Here is a 22,328-nt window from a genome sequence, read left to right as displayed (position 1 = left end):
AGTTAATTTCTAGAATCAAACATTACAGTTCAAGACTTATCTTTACATACTGAACAAAATGAGCAACTATATGGGGACGGAAGGTACAAAACAGGAATGGCAAAAGTCTTCCAGGGCACAGATTCTGTTCACTGTATTTGTACAGCATTCTGCCTCAAGAGCACCTCTGTCCCATTGGGTGTTATCAGATGTTACTGAGACAGAGGGATTTATTACAGCTCGGACTAAGAGTAAAGACTAAAAGAAAATAAATCCTGAGCTGACAGTGTCTGAGTAAATGCCTGTTTCCATAGCTCCTCCCTTCCAAGTGTGAAGCAATGATCGAAACTGGTGAAATTCCAATGTGCAGTTAAAGGGCTATTCTGTATTTTGCAGGTGGTGCTAGGAAGTGCTTTCTTCTCTGGTCCCATGTATGGTGATGGATATTCTGGGGTATGGTCGTCCTTCCCCTGTCAGAATGAGGATCATAAAGCAGGTTCTTGAATTGTAAAGGGCTGAATAACGCTTAGGTCTATAAGCCCCAGTGGGATTCTGCTGGCCTTTCAGGCATGGGTGTGGTGGGAAGAGATGGATAGTGACAAAAGTCTTCAGAGGTGCAATGTTTACCTTTCAGATAATGCTTGCTGCTGCCATCAATAGAGTTATATTAACTAATGGTGCTCTGTGCTTTTTGAATCATGTCTTTCAAGCTATGAATCCTTTTTGACAGGCAGCAGACATATTTAGCCCAGCTTGCCTTGGCCAGAACATCTTACACTGCAGTGAGTGGGAGACTTTCATACTGTGACCCTCTAATTTGATTTCACGTTTCAGACAGCAAGATGCAAGAAGTGGTAGATTACTTTTACCAAATGACAAGAGGATGTTATAGGCAAAGCAATATCATGCCACAACACTCTCCCAAAGCAAAGGAACATCTACCTTTCCCTGCAAAAAACCCCAAACCCAAAAGCAGCAGCAAAAGCCCAGTCTGCTCCGCAATTTGCACTGACCCAGCAGTAGATGTGTCTACTGGATGAGAAATTCTCATCCCACAGTAGTCTTTCTAAATTTTAAATATACACCAGCTCTGGGTCTAAGCTAGGGCCATGTGGTTTTACAACCACCTGTAACTTTCTTTGGTATGTAAAAAAAAGTAACAGATGCTATTGGAGATACTTGGGTTTTCTTTACTCTGTTTTGCTGCCCTGTTGCATAAGCTGGGCTGGCTTCTGCCATTTTTTAATTTTTGCATTAAATGGCACATCTTACACATGTCTTAAAAGAAATGTGATGAATCTTGGCTAATGTGCTTGGAAACTAGATGCTGTTGGGATTTGACTAGAGCAACTTAATTCCCAGTTGAAGACCATGCTGGGAATACGTCTTCTCACTCCTAACTTTCCTGTAGCTGGCAGATACTGACATACCCTGGTGCTCCCAGTTTTTTACTGGGAATAAGCAAAGGAATGGTTGGGGTTGGAGATAAGTTGATGCCTTCTCAGTTTCTGGCCCCCTCTACCCCTGTACAAGGGCATTTATCCTTTCAATATTTTCAGCCACTCTGAAACATGTGTTGCTCGTTTGGTGCAGAGTGTCTGCAGCAATGTTGAGATTCTAGTCCTAAGTTGTTGACCTAAGTACATTTAAGTCCAGCTGGAACTTGATGCTAGCACCAAAAATGAATTATTGTAGCATTTGTGAAGAGGCACTCAATGTCTAAGCTTTCTGGACACAAGGGCATACGATAGTATTGCAAAACTCATCATTGGATAAGTAAGGGCAGAGTCCAGTCAATTGGAAAAATATTTTATCACATCTACCAACCTTTCCTATTTCAAATATGTCTTCAAGAATCATTTACTTCTGTAAGGGAGAAACCACTTATTTCAGATAGCTGCAGAGAGATTAACAATATACGTGGTTCATAGGTTTTAGAATGACCAAATTGTGCCTCTGCTCACCTCTGATTTCACAGCACAGCTGTCTGATCTTCTTACCATCATCTTTATCTTCTCCCCTTCCTTCTAGTTGTGCCTTTCAGTTTGACTATTCAAGGACTACTTTTTAAATATCTACACAACATTTAATTTCTTAAGGCTTTTATTTGATTCAAGCCCTTATGTACAGTAATCAGTCCAGTTACAATAGTCCTGCAAGTGGCCTTGCAAGGAAAGAGCAGTCAGCTGTGAAATCTCTTGTCTTTCTGAATGCCATACTCCTTTACAAAGGAAGATGGAGCATCCTTGTAATTTGGTGATAGCAGCTCACGAGTTAATGAATAATTTGAACAAGGACAATCCAGGCAATGACTTTACAGGGAAGGAGCATGGTCAAACATGAAACTACTCCTTACTTTGGAGAGCCGTTATACATACTATCTTTATAGTTTAGTGGTCTCTACTTGCCAGTAAACAGTCCCAAGGTTTATTTCAAGGTAGTTTTTAGCAGCTTTTGTCCATCAGGTTGCGTGATCTGAGTAGATATTCAGTTGGTAGAGTTTATGGGGCAAAAGATATTATGAACTTGCAGGGGAAACTCTGCTTACTTAGGGATGATCTTGTCTGTTATCTTTATGCTGCACATACATTTAGCTGCAAGGTACCTTTGGGAAATACTTTTTTGTATATGAAGTGATGTCTTGAAAATGCCTTTCTTCCAACCATACTACCCTAACAGCTCTTTGAAATAACTAGAATAAAGACAGCATAAAAAAGGCTAGTGAATCTTAGGGAATCCAGAAGATAAGGATGTACTTATTAAGAAAGAAATCTTTCCACCAAAGACAGAATATGTCCACAGTCTTCTGTTTGCGTAGTTTTAAAGTCTCAATAGACTCCTTGATGGATGGAGACGGTCTGTTGTATCAGCAAAGGAGGTTACAAGCTCAGTGCATGGTAGATTGAGAACAGTTTATGGGCATAGCAGGGCACACCCTTTCTGGTCTATCCATGCTGTAGTCTTCTCATGGGGGAAAACCCCCAGCCTTGCTGAAAAGCTGAAGCTGGATTCCTTCCTCACTTATTTCTTTGATAGGCTAGTTACCTGCTGGTAGTTATTTTGGAACTGCAATCCTTTCAAATCCTGTGGTTTCTCATAGTTACCTTTTGTTTAAAATGTGCAAAACAAGATCCATGCTGATGGTGGTGTACTTGCCAAAATTTAAGGCAAGCCAATTCACCTCTTGTATGTAACCATGTGAGTTAGAAAACCACATCTTAACTTCAGTGTATAAGCAAAATGCTTTTTGACTATGTGCCAATCTTAAGATAGGGTAAAAATACAGTTATTCTTCTAAAAATTGGTCTCACTAGCTTGATTCCTGTGAATCCCCAATATAAGAGTCCTGTCAAGAACTTTGTCATTATCTCTCCTTTTTCTTACCAGAATTATGTTCAAGTGAAAGTTGTGAAACCATCCCCCTCCCCCACAAACTCAGCTGAGGGGCAAAACCTACATGAAAATAGTGTTATATAGATATGTTGCATAGCCCACAAGTCCTTTCATTTAAGTGATGTTCTTAAGAGACTGCTGTAGGTGCTGGATGAGGCTGAGACTGTAAGTGGGACCTTCTGGGAGATTAGTCTGTTAGGTCTTGGTTTAAGTTCTCTAATGTGGGATGCAAAGCATCTGAATGATTCTTTGTCACGTTGTGATTTCTTCTGTTTAAACATGAGCTTGAAGTGCTACAAGAACTTGAAGTGCTACAAGAAAGCTAAGTGCTTTCTCCAGCTCAGCAATTTGTGGAGGTAGCTGTAAACTAACAGTATGGAGACACAGAGAAGGGCTTATGTTCCTCTTGCTTTAAGAACTGAAGAGGAGTAAATGTGCATAGAAAGGCACGTTTACGTTGTAAAGCAGCACATGCAATAGCTTTCCAAGGTACAGGGATGTGCAATCTTCACTGCATGTGATTGCAGATCCTCAGCAGAATTACTGGTGTCAGTGGATCCATCCTTACTTTCTTCTTGGCAATCTGGGACCCTGCTTCTCAGACATCTCTTTGAAAGAGATGGTTCAATAAATAACCAAGCTTCATGGGAGTATCTTATGATGAGAATTAGAAGATGTACATTGAAATAAAAAGAAAGCTGTCAATGGCATAGCCTTTGCTATGCTTTTTCTTTGGCCTGACAGCATTGCTGAGATAATGCTTTGTTCCATGAGCTATTGGGTCATCTGTGAGTTTTTACTGGTAATTGCTGTCTCAGTGACTTTTTATTGATCATTTAATTTCTGCCTCCAAACAAGTAGGAGCAAATATTTTTCAGCCCTTTTAACCTCCTTAACTTTTCATTTGTGCTGTGCTTCCCTCTCCCCTGTGGCCAGCCCAATGCAAAAAGGTGGACAAAAAGATTAATAGAAGCAAGGAGATGCCTTCCTCCTCTCAAGTGCCCTGTGGCTTGGAGACTGTTATTAATAGCTGAAGTAAAAAAAGTGTTTCATAACCATCCTCTTGCTTACATGTAACCAGCTTCCTTGCCAGCCCCCTTTCCTTGGTCCCTGGAGAGAAAGTGTGAGCTCATCACTTTCTGATGCAAATTCAGCTTTTGGTCTCATACTTGGATTCTTTTCTTATCATGGGTGGAATATTTATCTTCTGCCAGCTGGTCGTTTTAAGCAAGCTGCTATTTGCTGGGATATCCAGAGAGCATGTGGGGAACAGGCCTGGCAAAAGCTGTTCAGGCACTTTCTTTTGCCTCTACCCTGAAAATGTTGCTGTCTGCTCAGTGCATGCACGCACGTCTGCACCTCTAACTTTACTTCCACAGTGGGTGAAAAAGAAATTTAGATATTTTGGTGTGGAAACAGAAGTCGAAATGAAATGTAGGTGTTTCAGTCTGAAATATTTGGAAGTCCCTATGTGGAAGCTGGTCACCATATAGCCCACACATCACAAAGCTGTTGTGTGCCTCTGCAGACCCATAAGCTTCATGGATTGCCTCCATTTCACATGCGCTTTGTATCTGAACTTTTTCCATATCTCTAGGGATCTAATGGATCACTACTGAAAGTGAGCTGGCAGGTTTTCAACCCAGATGACCTGTGAAGAATAGGAATGGCATATTGTCATCTGACCCCATTTCTGTATGGATAATACAGTATAGTACAGTATATTGGATTCTTTCAACCATCCCCCCTGCTATGTTTTCACTGGGTTTTTACAAGACCTCTTTACCAGCTGAGCATTGTCTGACAAGTTTTACTAAGCTAGAGGCTCTGAGAGAACCTTTATTTGGAAATCAAGTGAGATGAACTGTAAAAGAAAAATGGGAGGAAAAAAGAGCAGGAAGGTTCTGCTTGTCACTCTGAAAAAACCTTTGCTCACTTTCCTAATGAAAAACTTTAAGCTGTACATTCTGTTAATGTATTTGCTGGGTATGTGCCATTTCAGGGATGAAGTAATATTTATCTTACGAATGTCTCATCCTTTTGGTGGCTGCCAACTTGGTGAATACAAGCAAGCTTTTCCTTCAGGTAAAACAGAGGATACTGTTATCTTCTGAGTATGTTTTGCTGAAGTTCTGTGTTCATTGCATTTTCTGGTGGTCAGTAAAGACACCTACATGTAAAAAGAAAGTTTAGGTGATATCGTAGATTTCTGGCTATTGAAATATCCCTTTGCCACTGGCAGCCTAGCAGGCTTGCTGCATTTTACCCAACAGGGAAGATATAGGTGCCTATTGTGCTTGTAAGTACATTTATAGTAAGTACGGTTAGCAAATCGTTATTTATTTTCATGCAGAAAATTGGCTCTGAAGCAAAGAGCTTGCAAAGGAGCAGAACTACTTGTGAAACTTGACCTAATATGGCTGATGGTTTCAGTTGGGAAAAACCCACTATGAAATTAAGAAAAATGTCAGTGTGTTAGAATTCTCAAAATACATTTTTCTGACTTTCAATGGAAATACACTTAAAATTATTCTTTAAAGGTGTCAAGATAAGTTAGATGACTACAGTTTTGTGGCTGTACAAAATTTTTCAGCTGATCTGAAATTCTGGTTTGTTTGTTTTTATTTCTGGTTGTGTCAGTTACCCCTCCCCTGTACCCCCACAATTTTTCAAGTTGGAGTTTGAACCCAAAACACAGACTATTTGCCCACCTGTATTTGTGAGTGTGACTGGTGTGAGCTTATCAGTGATGATTACAGTTCTATAGAACTTGACTGCAGACCTGCGCTTCTTGTTATGGTACTGTTCATGCTGTGGTGGCTGCTCCATAGGCTTTTCCGGTCTTGGAAATCAACCATCTAGGAAGGTAAGGCATCCTTCCAGGCAGCTTTCCTAGAGCTATGGTCACTCAGAGCTGAATTTCCTTTGGCAGTCCTTACTAGGATGATTTTAACTGCAGAGACACAGCATGCAACATAGGTTAGATCTACATTTGTAAATAGCATGGTACGATGGAGGTAGATTTGTAAGAAACAATTAGTGCTTAGGACCTAACATTCACTTTGTGTTTTTGGGGAGGGGATGCTACTTCGGACTAGCTCTGCTTTTGTACTATTAGTTGAATTCCCATTAGCTCATCTTCCAATTTAGCTTTATTTGTGAAGAATTAATTGGCATGGTCGTACAGCACATCACATTATGAACCAAAGCATGGTCACTAGAGATGATCAGGACGTCATTTTCAGAAGTGCGCTCGTGATACAAGCTAAAAGTTACCACAGACACACACATCCATTGTCTCTCCCAGTATGTGATCCTTTGGTCTGTCTGTGAATGGGGAAGGGGACTGCTTCACATCCCTTTCTCTGACTTTTACACGAACATGTAAATGGTGAGTAGAAGCTGATACTGCACCTCTACCCACTTATAGAGGTAGCAGCTAGGGGCTAGAAACTTAGTCTTAAACCCAATAGACACAGCCCCCAACCTGTCAACTGAAGGGAGGCATCTGCCCAATTTCCTTGCAGCACACAGCAAGCAACAACCAGTACCAGAAGTTGATTTGCTTTATCTAGGGCAAGTAGCAATAAGACCTACTGGCAGAACCAAGCTGAACCTCAATTCAGGATGATGACAGAGCCAGCCAGGAACAAACGTGATCTCCTGTTCTAAAAATTTGGCCCATGCTGTGGCTGAAAATCTATCTGGAGCTCCATTAATTAGAACATTAGCTTCTATTTATGTGTATAAGATAATGAATATTCATCAGATGTGTTGATTAAGGTGATGACATTTGCATATTCTTCCTAGATTTTTAGACCTTTACCCTTAGGTATTCTCGTATTCAAGATATTCATGTAGCACCAAGGGAAATTCTGATTAGTTATTAAAGGAAAAAAATTCCTAATGAAGGTGGTCAGGTGTTGGAACAGGTGCTCAGAGATGTTGTGCACCTCTGTTCTTGGAGGTATTTAAAACTTGACTGGACAAGGCTCTGAGCAATGTGAACTGTCTTTTGAATTTGATTTTAACTTTGAAGTTGTTCCTCTTTTGAGCAGGGAATTGGGCTGCTTGACATCTAGAGGACTCTTCTAACATAAACAATTCTACAATTAATGCAGAAGAATAATGTTCCTACGTTCTTGGCATTAATATACTTATAGATGGGCACAAATATGTAACCAGTACTTTCATGGTAGTATTGCTCCAGAGTTAATGAAATAATCCTGTTACGTGTGTTGGAATACTTTCTAATGAAGTCTATGCCTTCATTAAGATAATAGTTACTCATCACAAGTTCATTACTAGTCAGCATATCTGATTGCAATTCTGTCATAGCAGCTGGTCAAGGTAGAGCCTAATTTTTCCTCCTACCTTCCTCCAGGGTTTAGTTTGACCAGTCAACGCATGCTGAAACTGCAACAACAACCTTGTCTATATTAAGGTACCTCCCAGATGAGATCTGATGATTCATGTGAAATCATTTAAGAGACCGAGGGCAGCACATACAGATGAGGGCAATAATTCTTAAGTTTGTTATTCTTGAATGGCCAGGGTTGGTTTGGAGGCTGCTAGCACAATTTAACAATGAACTTTTCCAAGGGAGACAGGACTTTTAAGAGATTAACAGATATATATGCCACGTGCAATTGCTTTGTGTAACCTGATCCTAGCCCTAGCTATGATTATAGCCCCTGGAAACCTTACTGAAATGTTATGCGAAGAAAAAACTATAAAATTTCTCTGCTCTACAGATTTCCTGCAGATAATGTGAAAGAATTAGAGGCTAAATGAACAATCTACATCTTCTGTCTGCTTGTTGTGGATATAGTCACCCAATAAGGGAACAGTAACCAAACCGTGGGATTAAGGCAATCTCATACAGAAGGCAGTTTCTCATAATGAATAGCAAATATATGTAGTGAGTGCAGTTTGCAAGCCAGAGGCTAAGATTCCTTTTACTAGGAAATGTTTGTGTAGTAATTCTCAAACAGATTTGTAAAAATTAGAGCTAGCACAAAGGGTGAATTTTGTGGAATAAATTGCTTGCTACAAACATCATCCAGAGGTATCTACAACACAGAAGAGGGAAAAGCTGCCTGGAGGTAGTGAAGTCTTGGAACATCCATGTCAGTCTTTTCAGGGAAGCTCATCGTATCAAAAGCCTTGGCAGGAAATGTAATAAAACAAATACCAGTGTACAGCTGGATCCTTCTTAGACATCAACATACATACAACATACAAGACAAGAATGGCTACCACCTGGTTTCAGATCTCTGCATGTTACAGAAAGCAAGGTGACCGTGATGTCAGTGCTAGCTTGTTGTAAAGTCTGGAATGGCTGTGCCATAATGCATCCAGAGCAAGTGAGCATACCCACGAGCCCTCCGTCTACCAGAGGGAACTTGCTCACAGGCATTGGGTTAATCTGTACCTGACCGTTAAGGATGGTTCCACAATCTGCAGCCCTGAAAGGTTGGGGGGAAAAAATGTGAAATCCTGTAGCCCTCACTGACATGAGGGAAGTATAGTCAGATAACCTCTGCAAGTAAGTCTTCTGTGTGTCATCTTGGGCTGGATCTGAAGTGATGTTACTGACACTTAACTAACTGCTCTCACAGATTACCAGTTTCATGAAAGACCATCTGAAGGACTACTTTGTGTTGCCAGCTTTCATATGGGTTGGTCTGTGTTATGCAGCAGACTAAACTATATGATCACAGTGACAGTGTAAATTCCTGAGACTTGACAACCACCTTTGCAAAAGTCAAGCTGACCTCACAGGGCAAATGCCTCTGGGCACTTCTGAGATCCGAACTGTAGGACTGATGTGACCAATACCCTGATGGCATTTTGAATTTTCATTCTCTTTCTTAAATTAACAATGGGTAAAGACTGTTTCTTGGAGCATTTTGAAAGTGTTGAAATATTATTATATTTAAGGGGGAGGGTTGGTGATGAAGAAAAACACTGGCCCAAAAGTTCTGAAAAAAGTTTTCTCTTTACCCATCAGATAAATACAGTATGGATACCAGCAGTATGACCTTCCTTTCCATTTCCTGTGCAGCTTAGAGTGGGAGAATGGTTTACGTGCCCCCTGCATTACCAAACAGTTTGGGGCCTCTACTGGGGTAGTCTTTACAGCCCTAGTAAAGTAGCGGGAGCTGAATTTCACCAGCAGCTGAGCTAACATCAGGATATTGGGATAGTTTTGAAAATTGAATAGACAAGAATTGCACAATGTTTTCAGGTGATTTCTGCTATAGCACAGTTTAAGAATTTTCCTTGTAATGGAGACAAGAGGAGATATTATATAATAATAAGGTGATAGCACAGAGCAATGTTCAACAAATATGGGAGGGGAACTGAGCAGGGAAGTGGATCAATAAGAAGAGTGGCATGTTTGATGCTGTGAATAATTAGCTGCTCTGGATGAAGCTCTCTAACTTCCTTATCTCAGTTTTACTTGGCATCTGAACTTTGCTGGAACAGGGGGTTGCCAACCACAGTTACAGCTGCTGAATCCCCTCTGAGCATCTGTGCCTGTGTGAGGATGGTATGGCAGAGTTTTGCTCTGCATGGTTCTAGCTGCATCTTCCTGCTGATCCCTTTTCTAGTGCTCTATTTGAAGATGCCAGCCACTTTTCTTTAGGATTTTCAGCAAACACTTCCCTTTGATCAGAGGAACATGGAATATACTGCATCTGCCAGCAGAGCAGCTTTGTGGTTGTTTCATGTTTCTTGTGGCCAGCTATAACACTTGCTATGGCAGCTGCATAGGTGAAAAAACCCACTCATTGGTTTGCTCCATAAATACTGTTCCTAGTTATTTGAACAAAGTGTAAAGCTCAGCCATAGTTGCCTTTGGTCTTTCTAAGTCAATGCTGAAGGCTGGAGATGGTCTGTAAATTGCAGTTACCCTACTGAGTGTAGGGAAGGGAAAGTGTGTGGGGGTTTTTTTATACTCTTGCTTCCTCTCCCATCCCAAAGACTGGAGTGAACATAGCTATTCATTCATCTGAAGGTAAGGATTTCCTAGGGTTTTTCTGAGACTACTTTCAAGGAGAGCAGTAGTTCTGATCCTTGCTGTGGTCCCTGCCTCTGCTTTCCCAGAGACCTCCAGGAACTGGCTCTTTGGGGGTCTTGAATTTTTTTTCTTCTGTGTGGGGCAAGCAGGGAAACATGATGAAGTATGAAATTGTTACTGCTGCAAACTTATCCTTTTCCTAATTTTTATTGGCAAGTCCAGGCAAGTCTCTCTAAGTTTCAAAAGCTAATTCTTACCTCTAGCTAGATATATGCTGATGCAGTTGCATTAACTCAGCAAGGTCATTCTTTTGCACCTGTGAGAGCAGGTTTAGTTAAATGGCTCATGTTTAAATGCCAAGCAATTGCAAACCTTGTCAGTTTGGGCCATGAAAAGCTTGAGGTTCCCAGTAAGAGCCTACCTGCCTCTCCTATCAGCAGTGGCCATGGGGACAAAGATGGCTGCATGCTCTCTCCAGTGGTTGCTGCTGTTCTAGAGTCTAAAGTAATTGAAGTGCTGGAAGCTGATAGAAGACAGCTCTGAAAGACTACACTATCCTGAGAGTATTAAACTCCATGTTCACAAGAGAGTTTAATAGCCTAAAGCCAAAAGGCCCCATTAGCTCATGTGGACTGACCTCTGGTATATCATAGACCATTACAGTTCACCTGTTTAGCCCTTTATTAAGCCTGGTAACTTGGATTAGACTGAAGTATCTTGAGCCCTGTAACAAAAAATTAATTAGGCTTACCCATTCTAGCAGTGGACCTATGCTTAATGTTGCAGAGAAGGGTGAAAATCCAGGAGCAGCATACTTGTCTGTCTGACCTGGGGGTCTGTTTCCCTGTGTAAAACAAGTAGCAGGGACAATTCCAAGGTACAAGTTAATTCTCTGTACTCTGCTCAGCCCTGGCGAGTGCGTGCAGTGGCCAGCCCTGATATTTTAGACATGTAGGGATAAATATCTCACAATGTACACTGAAGAGCACTTTACCTTGTGGTCCCTACAAACTCTTGGCTGGAATCATGATGTTTGTTGGCTAATAGCATGTCATTCAGAGGTGGGAATAGTGTTGAAATACATTGTGTGGCTGGAAAGGAGATCATCGTGGAATTTACCTTTCAGATCTGCCTGTACTTCAGCTGCCATTGAACCATTGCCACTGCAGTTGTACTCTTAGTTCTAGACAGTCTTTAAACATGTACTTAAGTCTCGTTAAAGCCATAAGGATGTAAGCATAAGACCAAAATTATACATATGGTGAAGTGATGAATTCAGACCTGAATTCGGACCATAATCTCTCTTTCTGCTTTAGGCTTTGGTCATATAAGATAGTGAACAGCTCACTGCATTACTACTAACAGTATCTGCAGTAAGAATAAAAAGTTTGATGGACCTTGCTAGAAATTAGCCTCTTCGGTGTAAGAGGGGGTGCTTTCTGCTGATTATAGCAGAAATTATAGCAAATGGAACAGGATTTTTTTTCTTCCTTCCTTCTGTACGCTTTTATTTTGCATCTTGGCTCTGTGTCCTTGTCTGCTATTCTATATAAATCTCTTCTCTGGGCAGGTATCTGATAACTAAAGATTATTTCCTGACAAATAAGCATTTTCCATTTTCTTGCCAATGCTTCTGATCCATGAAAGCTTCTGATCCCCCCACAAAAGGAGACAGGAAAACCTATAAGAAGGCAAGATTGCGATTTGGGGCTTTTTTTAAAGCTCTTTACACACTAGCTGTCTTTTTTTTTAAATACTGTTCTTGGTTTGAAACTTTAATTCTGGGCGTACATTTGGTGCCCAGATGGTGCAGACTCACACAGAAGCCCATCACGCTGTCAGGGCAGGCGGATACATATGTAAATATTTTGCCTTTTCCCCCTATAATATTTGGCTTTGTCTAATCTAATTGCTGTCAGAGGCAGAATGTGAAGAATGCTTAAGAGGAGCAAACAATGAGGACCTCAAATGTTTGTATTGCACTGACTTTGGAAGCCTGAGATGTAACTAATAATTTTGTTTCATGGGTTTTCTTACTCATGCTGTGAATTCATGGTGTATGATCTAAGTTCATGCCAATATTTTACAACCTGAGGTAGAAACTAGTATTTCTAGTGGCGTAGAAGCATATTTAACCCTTGGAGCTGTCGATATAAGGCTAATGGCTCTGCCTTTTCAGTTCAGGCTGACAGTAAGTGTTCTCTACCTGCCTCTTGGTATAGCACTCTTTCTTATTTATGTAATTCATTGCTTCATTTAATTTATTCTATTGAGTGCCTGTCTTAATGTATTTTTAATACATAAAAGCATTTCCAGCATAGCTGCTTCTCTGACCAGTGATAGCTAGTAGCAAACAGTGTGTCCAACCACATTAAGGATGCCTATTTAGTTATTAAAGGCCTGATCCAAAATACCATAATATTAATGGAAAAATGAATTTCTTGAGCTTTGAATCTGACTGCTTAGTGAGAAGGTCTAATAAAGCCAGTGTTAGTTGAAGATGCTGGCAAAAGGGATGTAGGAGAACTTACTGGTTTTCATCAATGCAAGAATGGTTGCACTATCACAAGTTTCTGATCAGGTGTGAAACTTGGCTAGGCTATAATCCATGGAAAGCATCAGGCTACGCCAGACCCAGTCCTCGAAGGACACTAACTATGCAGAGAGATGCCAGGAGATCAGGGCCTGGAGGTGTGATTATTGTAGAGAAAGGAAAGTGGCTGTAAAAGGAGAATGTAATAATGTGACCAGAAGACAAACAGAAGCAGCACGTGGTGCTTTTTTCTGTGGAACGTAGATGAAGTCCTGACTACAGGGGAAAAAAAAATTGCTCATTTCAGCCATTTGTGTTGCCATCTGAGGCTCATTATTCAGGGATGTCAATAAATTTTGTTTCTTAGCCTGCTATGAAAGTGTCTCGGTGCTTTCAAGAGACATACCATAGCCTGTCACGTATCCTTCTGATTGTCTTGCTTCTTGGCTGTGGGTTGGAAGGGGATCAGGAAAGTTGTTCGCTATTTATATATATATTATTTTTCCTGTTCTGTTCTTTATTACTGAAGGAAAGATCAAAGCTGTTTGCTTTGTTTGTCTCCTGGAGTATGGGCACTGAGACACATTACTGCACAATAAACTAAGATGTGAATTTACAGTTTCTGCACAGTAAATGCTGGTATACCTACTGCTAGCTCGTAGTTCAGAGAGAAGAAATGAAAGAAGGGGTGACTTGCCACATATATATCGGATAGCGAAAGCAGACAGCTGCTGCAGGGCCTTTGGTGTATCCTAATTTTGGATTTGACCTTACCCTACAGGTAACTTGTGCCTGTCATGGGCTAGAGATCGCATTGGTTGTCACAGTGGACTGATGGTAGGGATTGCTTTGGTCCTAGCTTTTGTTGTTGGTTGTCAAGCCCATCTGGTCTACAATTGGGAGGACATGTTGCATTCACTTAACAGCACTTTCTCTTCTGCGTTTTGTCCTTCCCAGGAGCAATTGAGCGGTGCACGTACATCAAGTACCACTACTCCTCAGCGACCATTCCCAAGAACCTCACCTACAACATCACCAAGACAATCCGCCAGGATGAGTGGCATGCCTTGCGTAAGTGTTGCTGGCTTTCTTCTCTATTTTCCTCATGTGTAGTCTAAGGGAGGTACTCACTGGTAAATGACAACAGAGGCTTTGACTGGCAACCCACTCGGAGTCCTCTCACATACAGTTTGTAGCAGACCGATGGATTTGTTCTTAGGACCTACATCTCTGTTTCTGCTGAGGCATGAGAAAGTGGCAGTGGGGAAGAGGCATTCATATGCAGAGATTAATATAGAGTTAACGATAAAAACGAATAACAAAATCAATGCCCTATTTTTTAATACAGTAGAATGCTCTGTATGTGAGCATATTCTCATGCAGTTCATGCTGCTGCTGAGTTTCCTGCTTCCAGGAGACTTCATTGCTGGCTTTTATTGTAGAATATGTCCTGTTGCCAGCAGCTCCTGGGTGAGTGTGGCATCATTCTCCTTTGAAGATCTAGAAAGAGAAATGCTGTACCCTTTAAGGCACAGGGAAGGAGTTTAGCCCTCAGTGATAATTGTAGCCAGTGGTCACCAACTTGTAACATTTGCTGAAGCAACAAGATCTGACAGGGATGGAATTGCCTTGGGATGTATTGGCTGGCCTTAAAGCTTTTCTCTTTCTCATCTTGGAGATGGAAAAGGGTTTTCACTGATAAAATGGAAGAGGTAGGATTTCACAAGGAAGGATGCCACTGCAACTTGCTCTTGTTACTACATAGTCATGGGGATTAATGAATGTCCTGAGCTCCAATGTTTCAGTGGAAGCAGTTAACAGCGTCTTGAAGATGGCAGGGGTTGAGGGTTGCTGTTTCTGCTTGAAAACCTAGAAATGCGGTAGTGAGCAGCTACTGTCCGGACTGTCTCAGTCTGAGAAATGTGCAAGACCTCTGGTGTTTCCGGGGCTTTCAGTCTCTGTTTCACTTCTGCCTTATGTGGCTCTTCTTTTGGGAGGGTCTTTTTAAGCTCTGGGGAGGAGATGATGTAATGATATAGTTGATTTCCTGTATCGGTCAAGTTGGGCCTGGATTGAGACTCATTGGTGCTTGTAGGCCCACCTGGTCAGATATGCTAAAGCATTAAGGAAGCTCTAGAGGGTCTTGCTAAAATCCTGACTTCTTTGAAATTTATCTCTGTGGATAAATACATATTTTTGTTGTGGCATGATGAAGAAAAGGAATATCGAATTCATGCCTCTCAAGGTTATAAGAGGCTGGTCTTGCAAAATACTGTGCTGTGCTCATTTGTCCCTGAAATCAGAACATGGGTTTGGTTCCCTTTAGGTTTTCTGCTACCACCTGTCATCTCTGCTGGTGTCAGTTTGATGTAAACATTGCTCATCTGTGGGCAAAAAGAAACACACTCCCCACCCAAGACATCTTCTGTTAGGGTTTGTAGGACAGTAGGAAGCATCTTTGGTTTATGCTTTTCTTTGTGTATGTGTGCTTTTGCCACTATTGTGAGCAATAATGATGCCTGCAACCATCCACTGGGAATCTCACTAACGTAGGAATTATTGTCTTAAAGAAGTTCAACTTCATCTCAGCAATGGCTGAAATAAAGGGTTATTCTGTAGGTGTGTTTGTATTCCCCCGTCCCCCCGTCCCTTCCTCCCCCCGCACAGTTAAATACCATTACTAATATATCTGGCCATGTAAGACACCTGGTGTGTGCATCCCTTGGTGGGATCAGCAAGTTCCTGAGCCTGGTGTGCTGGCAGCTGATGGGAACCTTCGGTAGGGCATTTGTCAGTCTCCAGAGTGGCAGTCTAGACATACTGTGCTTGCACGTTTACATATCTGATTTGGTCCAAGGCACTTTCAGGGTGAGGCTGCTTGTTCCCTCCCTGGGGAGGGTACTCTGAGTGTGTGGGTGTGCATGCATATTTCTGACCCAGATTTTCTTGCTCGTTCATGAGTCAGATAAGTGTAGGTAGATGTAGATAGAACTGAAGATTGAATCTCCCCATCTAAAGACAGGAAGAAGAATACTTTGCTAAAGTGCTTTCTTCTCCAGAGTAGTTAGGTGCAATGGTGAGTGCTTGATATATGGGGTTAGCCACTGGGGGATCTGGAGGTGACTGCATTTAAGAATGAATTGAACCTATATGACTATTTCCTGTGTAAGAACAGCAACCTTGCTGTTTTTCTCCAAAACATCTCTTCTTTTAAAAGAAAAGGGCAATACCAATCTTTTCAAATTGTGTTTTGGTTGAGGGGGATGTTCTCCCTTTGCAGTGGAGTAGACATAAAGTGGGGTACAGTCTCTTCAGAAAGTCCCTGTAATTTTAGTCCCTGCCTTAGCAGCTGATCTGGTTCTATACCTCTAGATTAGCTTCACCGAGAGCACAGCTACTTCAGCTCATCACTGCTCATCCTGAGGTTAGAATAGTGTTTCTGAGTCAGCCTGGCCGTTATTTTCCTCTGAACAATTTCCTATTCAGAATTGCCCTTTTGCTGAGTGTTGTGACAAACAGCAAAAGGAGCAGGGCCCAGGCCTGTTGTTCTTCCTGCTCTTGCCATGGGTAATTTCTTGGAATGGAAATGGCAAAAAAGTATTTCCTGATGAAACACTGGGGCAAAATGGCATCCTGGAGAATTTCAGAGGAACTTAAATGCCTATTCCACGCTGAAGCCGCTGCTGTCCTTTGCCATATTTGTATTTCTGTAGTGGTTATTTTCCTTCCTTGGTGCATGGGTAACAAACTGTGGTGCCTGGGAAGGAAATCTGTTGCTTTGCCTGTTTACTGGGTGGGGGATCAGAGGAGAAAGGGTTCCAGCCGTTCCCAGCAGACTGCTTGTTTTTCAAACTGGTGGGCAGGACTGATGCTCCACCAGTTTCTCTTGAATTGCAGGAGCAGGTGAGGAGTGATTAATTTGAGGCTGAGAGCCCCATGGCACCTGTCAGCACAGAAAGCAGATATTCTTCTACCTGTGGTGCCAGCTGTGCTAGAAGAACCCAGGGGAGCAGCTGGATGTAGAGGAATGTTTGGAGCTGACTTTATAATTTTATTTTATATTTTTTTCATTCTACTTGACGTTTTCAAGATGGAACCTTTGCTCCAAACTGATTGCCTATGGCAGCATGAGCTGGGGAAATGAGACTTCACTTCCCTGCAATCACTTCCTCTCAACTATCTCTGGTAAAACAGGGATGGAGGGAAGGATGATGGCATTATTGCCAGCTCTCACCTGTCAGGAGATAAATGTTCATCTAGTTAGACAAAACAAGTATCTAGATGAGCTAGGAGGGGAAGGAAGAAGGGAAGGAAAGCTGTGTCCCAACAACTTTGAGGATGAGTAACTGTCCCTTTATGGAAGATGCCAGTGTAATGATATGATTGAGTGGCTATTGGGCATTTACCCTGTCACATTTTGGCCCCAGCCTTGTGCACAGAAATTTTATCTATAGAAATTTTATCTATACTTTTGGAGCCAGTCTAGCTAGCATGATAATGTTTTATTTTTGCCTCTAGCTTCTTTTGTTTAGACCTTATGCTTCTTGCTCATTTTTTACCTTTGAACATACTTGCATTTGCCGTGGGACTTTTTTTTGTGTACCCATTCCTTGAATGATTTCAACAAGAACAACTGTGTAGATACTACAGGATTGTGGGTTAGTCTGCTGTGGGCTCAGAAGGCTAACTGCTGCCTGGGGCCTCACAGGGCTGATGCTTGTGGGTCACTCTTCAGTCTTCCTCACTGTGGTCTTGGCAAGGGAAGGGTAAAAGGGAACTTTTCCAGAGTCACCTTCTCTCCAAGGCAGGTAAAGAAAGTATTGTGGCTTTAAAGTGCTGCAAACAAGCAAGTTGCAATGTGTGTTCTTCAAAAAGAAATCTCACTCTTCTCTTAGAGAACGAGTCAAACCACTGTCTCTTTCTGTTCTCCTGCCTTGGTAGCTGAAATGGGACAAATGCTGCATGGTGCTCAGAGCCTTTGTATGGCAGAGGTCCCTGTGGCTTGTGCTGTATCACATGAAAGTCTCAATACCAGAAGAGAGATGAAAAATTCTTCCTTCTCTCCAAAAGCTTTTATTTTGCTGACTCACAGAGCCTATCATGCAAAGTAGATAGCTAGGTCTTTAAGTCTGTTATTTTTCCTTCCTCCCTATATATCAGAAACCTGAATTTGTACTTTGGATTAAACATGGCCACAGAAGAAGGAATTTGTCTGTTCTTCTCCAGCTTGCCATTGCCACCTAGGCCTGTCTTCCACAGCAGCTGTGTTTTGTGTCCAGGAACATGGAGAGTGCTGCATCTGGGTGGAAAGTGGCTGAAATTGCTATGGAAACTGATGTCTTCCTGCACAGCTTAGAAATTGTATCACCAGACTGCTTTAGAGAGAACCAATTCACAAACAGGTAGCTGATGCTTTCTGAGAAATGGTTAGAATTTCCTGGTTTTTTTCTGGGAAATATTCCTTGTCTGGTACTGTGGGTTCTCCTTTGCCTGCCTCCTACCCCTTCTCCACTTCTACTGTGAGACCGCAGGATACGGGCTCAGAATTTAGAGCATTGGCATGGGGAGCTGCGTTGTCAGGAGAAGAGGAAGCATAATGCCTTTTGTTAATTGGAATGATAAGGTTTGTCTGTGCTGTTGAAAACTGCAATAATCCCGTGTTTGTGGTGGTCTGAAAGCCATTTGCATAAAAAATGAACTGTAAAGTCAAAAGGAATAGCCTGCCACGTTCTGAGAGGAGGCACGTATTGGAGGAAATGAAGGATTTTTACAGGATGTGGAGAGTGGTAATATTTTAATTCATATAACATCTATGCTGAAAGCTGAATGGATTTTATCAGCCTTAATGGTCTGAACTTTGCAGGAGATTAAGGATTCCTCATTTAGGCCTACAAAGCACTCAAATACCTCCTTATAACCAGTAAAACTACTGGGGAGGGGCTGGAAAAATCTCCTTTTGTGGAGGTCAGTTATGGTACTGATAGCAGTGGCAACAATTAGCACCCTGGAAAAGACTGTAATGTCTATACTTTTAATTTCTACAGGCTTCCCAAGCCTTCTCATTCCATGGAACAAGATGTTGAGGTTTGCACAGAAGCTCAGTTGATAGCTTGACAATGCATTAGTAACACCAGTAGGCTCATGGGCTTGACCCTCTCTGCTTTTATAAGCAACAATAAATATTTCATTGTTGTATCTGTATTGAGTGCTGACCCGAGAGAATTTTTGCTTTTGTTTTTTTTTCCTGGGTACTACTGAAAGCAGTGTTTGAAATAAATAGGCAGCAGCATCCCACTTCTCTTGCTCCTTCCTTCCACTCTCTCTCCCATTCTCCCTTGGGTCTCCTTCCATTCCTATCTTCCTCTACAAGGAAATGCTATTTCATTTTTAATTAGCTACCCTGACCCCCAGATGGAGGTACACCCTGAAGTATGACACTGTCCTGCTGGTCAGTGCCATTTGGCTGACAATATGATGTCATTCCTTAATGCATTGATTATTAAAGCAGACGGGGCAGCCATCCTGGAGGTTAGTCAGGCAGCAGGTGCTCACATGCCTGGAGGTCTAGTGTTGCTGGATCTCCACCATATTCGTTGTTCCCATAGCTGATGACCAGGTGGTAGTGACAGACCTTCTCATTTCCCTCCCTCTCCCTGCTGTAGGGTTTTCTTCATATCCTGCTATTTCAAGCTAAAACATAAAAATATTTTTTGGCATCAAAATCTAAGACCTATTTTGAAATCTGTAAAGGTTTTTATTGCCCTCTGCTAGGCTTCTTCTTAGGATCTGCTAATATGGCTGTGACCTTAATACCTACACTAGTGAATAGCTTTCTCAACTGCATACTACTTTTTATTTCCAATACTACCTTTGCTTCTAAGAGACAGAAAAGTGGGAAGGAGTAAGGGAGGGGGTCAGTAGGCCTCCCAGTCCTGAGTTGACAGGGGTGTCCAAGCAGAAAACATGGCTAAGATTTAAGAAGGTAGGAAATGAGGAAAGGGGTGAAACTTTGTGCTGGTGAGTCGGGAGAGGTGAGACAAGGGATTACTGAACATTGAGACTGGGATAAGGGCTGGAGTGGTGGGCTGGAACAATTTGGAAGGGGATGTGAAAAAAATGGCCAAGCTCTGTGTTGTTTGTGTGTGGAGGGGGCTGGGGAATGAACAGGGAAGGATCCCCTCCAAAGCCTTGTTCAAAGTGCACAAGTCAGGAGTCCTACTGTACATCTGCTGCTAACACACTTGTGAAACACTGGCAGAGGGGAGGTCTCATCCTGCTTCCTCAGCTGGTAGGTTCTTCCATCAGCTCAAGTAACAGGGGGCTCAGAGGTGAATCAGAAGAGTCTTAATGGGCTGATGACTACTTGCCACTCTTCTGAATCAGTAAGGAACCCCACACGAGAATTCCTGCTTTTGCAGTTTGTTGTTTGTTTTAAAGTTAAGAAATTAAGATGAATATTTTTAAGGTTGCAAACAGAAGCATGTAAAGTTAGGAGATGACACAGTTCAGGCTGCATACTTGGCCTTAATCTATCTCCTCTGAGCACACTCATTATCAAGTCTTTAATTACTGTAATCACATACTGTGTTTTCCACAGGACCCCTGCCTTCTTCCATACATTTGGGATATTCTGTTTCCATTCAATGATGTTTTCAAAGTTTGATTTCTTTTTTTATTGCTTAATGTGTGGTTGCTGGCCTGTATTGCGGAATACCCAACTCCTGCTCCAAAGACGGAGTTAACCACTTTAAGCTTTGTCACACTTGTAATTATTGTATTGAAGTATCGTGTGTAAATATAAAGATATTAATATCTAATAACCTTTTGAGGTGGGCTATATTTTCCATTTTAGGTCTGGCAATCAAAATTAGCTGGTTTAGGTTTTTTTGGGTGTCCAGTTGGAGATGACTTGGGTTTTACAGTACGTAACATTAAATAGCTTTTTGTATGTTCAGAGCAACTCTAAGTGCTCCACACCCTGTAAATCAGACTTCAAATGGTCACCCAACTCACACTGGGTCAGAGTAAATGAGGAAAATATGGCTAGAGACCACCTCTAAAGAGATTTCTTAGATTAATTGACATATCACCAAGGACTTTGGGGGTAAATGTAGAGGAAAGTGCTTGTGTGAGAGGGAGGAGGAGCTGTATGTCAGCTGACTGATCTCAGCTCCAACTGCTCTTTGCTAGAGGGGTTGCATGTGTTCTCACCTTTTACACGGACCCTTTCAAAGGGTCACATTCTTGTATTTCCTAACACTGGCATGCTTGACTCAGCAGCCTTTATAATAGTTTGATATTTTCTGTTTGCTTTTATTTTTTGTTATATTTGTAATTGCAGGCACTTGGATTCACCTTGGCTTAGGCGATGTTTTATGTTGTCTCCCACTATTATATTGGAAAAAAGACATGTTTTTATCTTGATCATTGAAAAGAGTCTTAGGGTATTTACAGAGATGTTCTGAGTACAGGAAAATTGAGAGCAAACCCCCTCAAGGTGATTTTTTACGAAGGAGTATTAGAGACATTTTGCCTGTTGCAGTGTGGAGATGTTGACAGGTAAAACATACCATCTCTAATCATTTCCAGTCATTCAGCCAGTCAAAATATAGCTTTATTAATATGCATACAGAGCTCTCTGTTTCCCTTCTTTCCTTCTTGAGAGACACAGTGGGGGAGAGATGGGCGTTTTTCTATGTCTCTTGGCTAATCAAGAATGATGCCTTGTGCATTCTTAGGGTGAGAACACAGGAAAGAACAAACAGGATGATCTAATGGGTCTCTTCCATCTGACTTCTATAATTTTTGATTTATATACCAATTTAATGCCTGGTTTATGATGATTTATATCCCAGTTTATTTATACCCCGGTCTGATGCCCCACCCCACACTGTTAGCAAGATGAAAGCCATCCAGTTAAATATTTCAAGGTGATTATATGCCACATGCCACACACAGAGTTAGTAATGAGAAGTAAGTGCTTCCTTGCTTCAGTGCAAGAAGAAAGACTTAAGTGGAACATTTTGGAAAGGAGATTATTGTGATTTGTTCAGAGAGCTGCGCACCATCCACAGGGAAACATCACTGCAGCCAGCATGAGAGAGATGCCAACAAACTTTGCATCAAACAACCTGGCTTTGACCCTGACAGAAGCTGCAGGCTGAAACATGTAGATGGTTTTTACATGTTGATAGCTACTAGGCAGTGGTTGCCATTTTAATTACTGTTTTGCAGTGATGCTTTTTGTACATTGAATTACAGAATAAACCTGATCCTTGTGTACCACCAGGATATCCTCCTACTTGCTACTTTGCAAAGTCTAAAATGTGTGCATATTAATGTGCGAAAACTATAATGCAGCTTTACATCATCAGATTCTTAAATTGTTAACTGGGC

At 41.6% G+C, this 22,328-nt stretch overlaps 1 protein-coding gene across 1 annotated transcript in view; it reads left to right on the top strand.

Annotated features, from left to right (window-relative positions):
• TMEM178B (transmembrane protein 178B) overlaps positions 1–22,328 on the top strand; it is a 219,466-nt gene that overhangs the window by 47,421 nt on the left and 149,717 nt on the right. Inside the window, exon 2 of the mRNA XM_049821555.1 lies at positions 13,890–14,003. Coding sequence (XP_049677512.1) covers positions 13,890–14,003 — 114 coding nt within the window. The remainder of the gene's footprint in view (positions 1–13,889; positions 14,004–22,328) is intronic.

The sequence above is a fragment of the Accipiter gentilis genome, chromosome 18 (genome assembly GCF_929443795.1).
Source record: "Accipiter gentilis chromosome 18, bAccGen1.1, whole genome shotgun sequence".
NCBI classification, from domain to species: domain Eukaryota; kingdom Metazoa; phylum Chordata; class Aves; order Accipitriformes; family Accipitridae; genus Astur; species Astur gentilis.
This window is presented reverse-complemented; position numbering and strand designations above follow the sequence as displayed.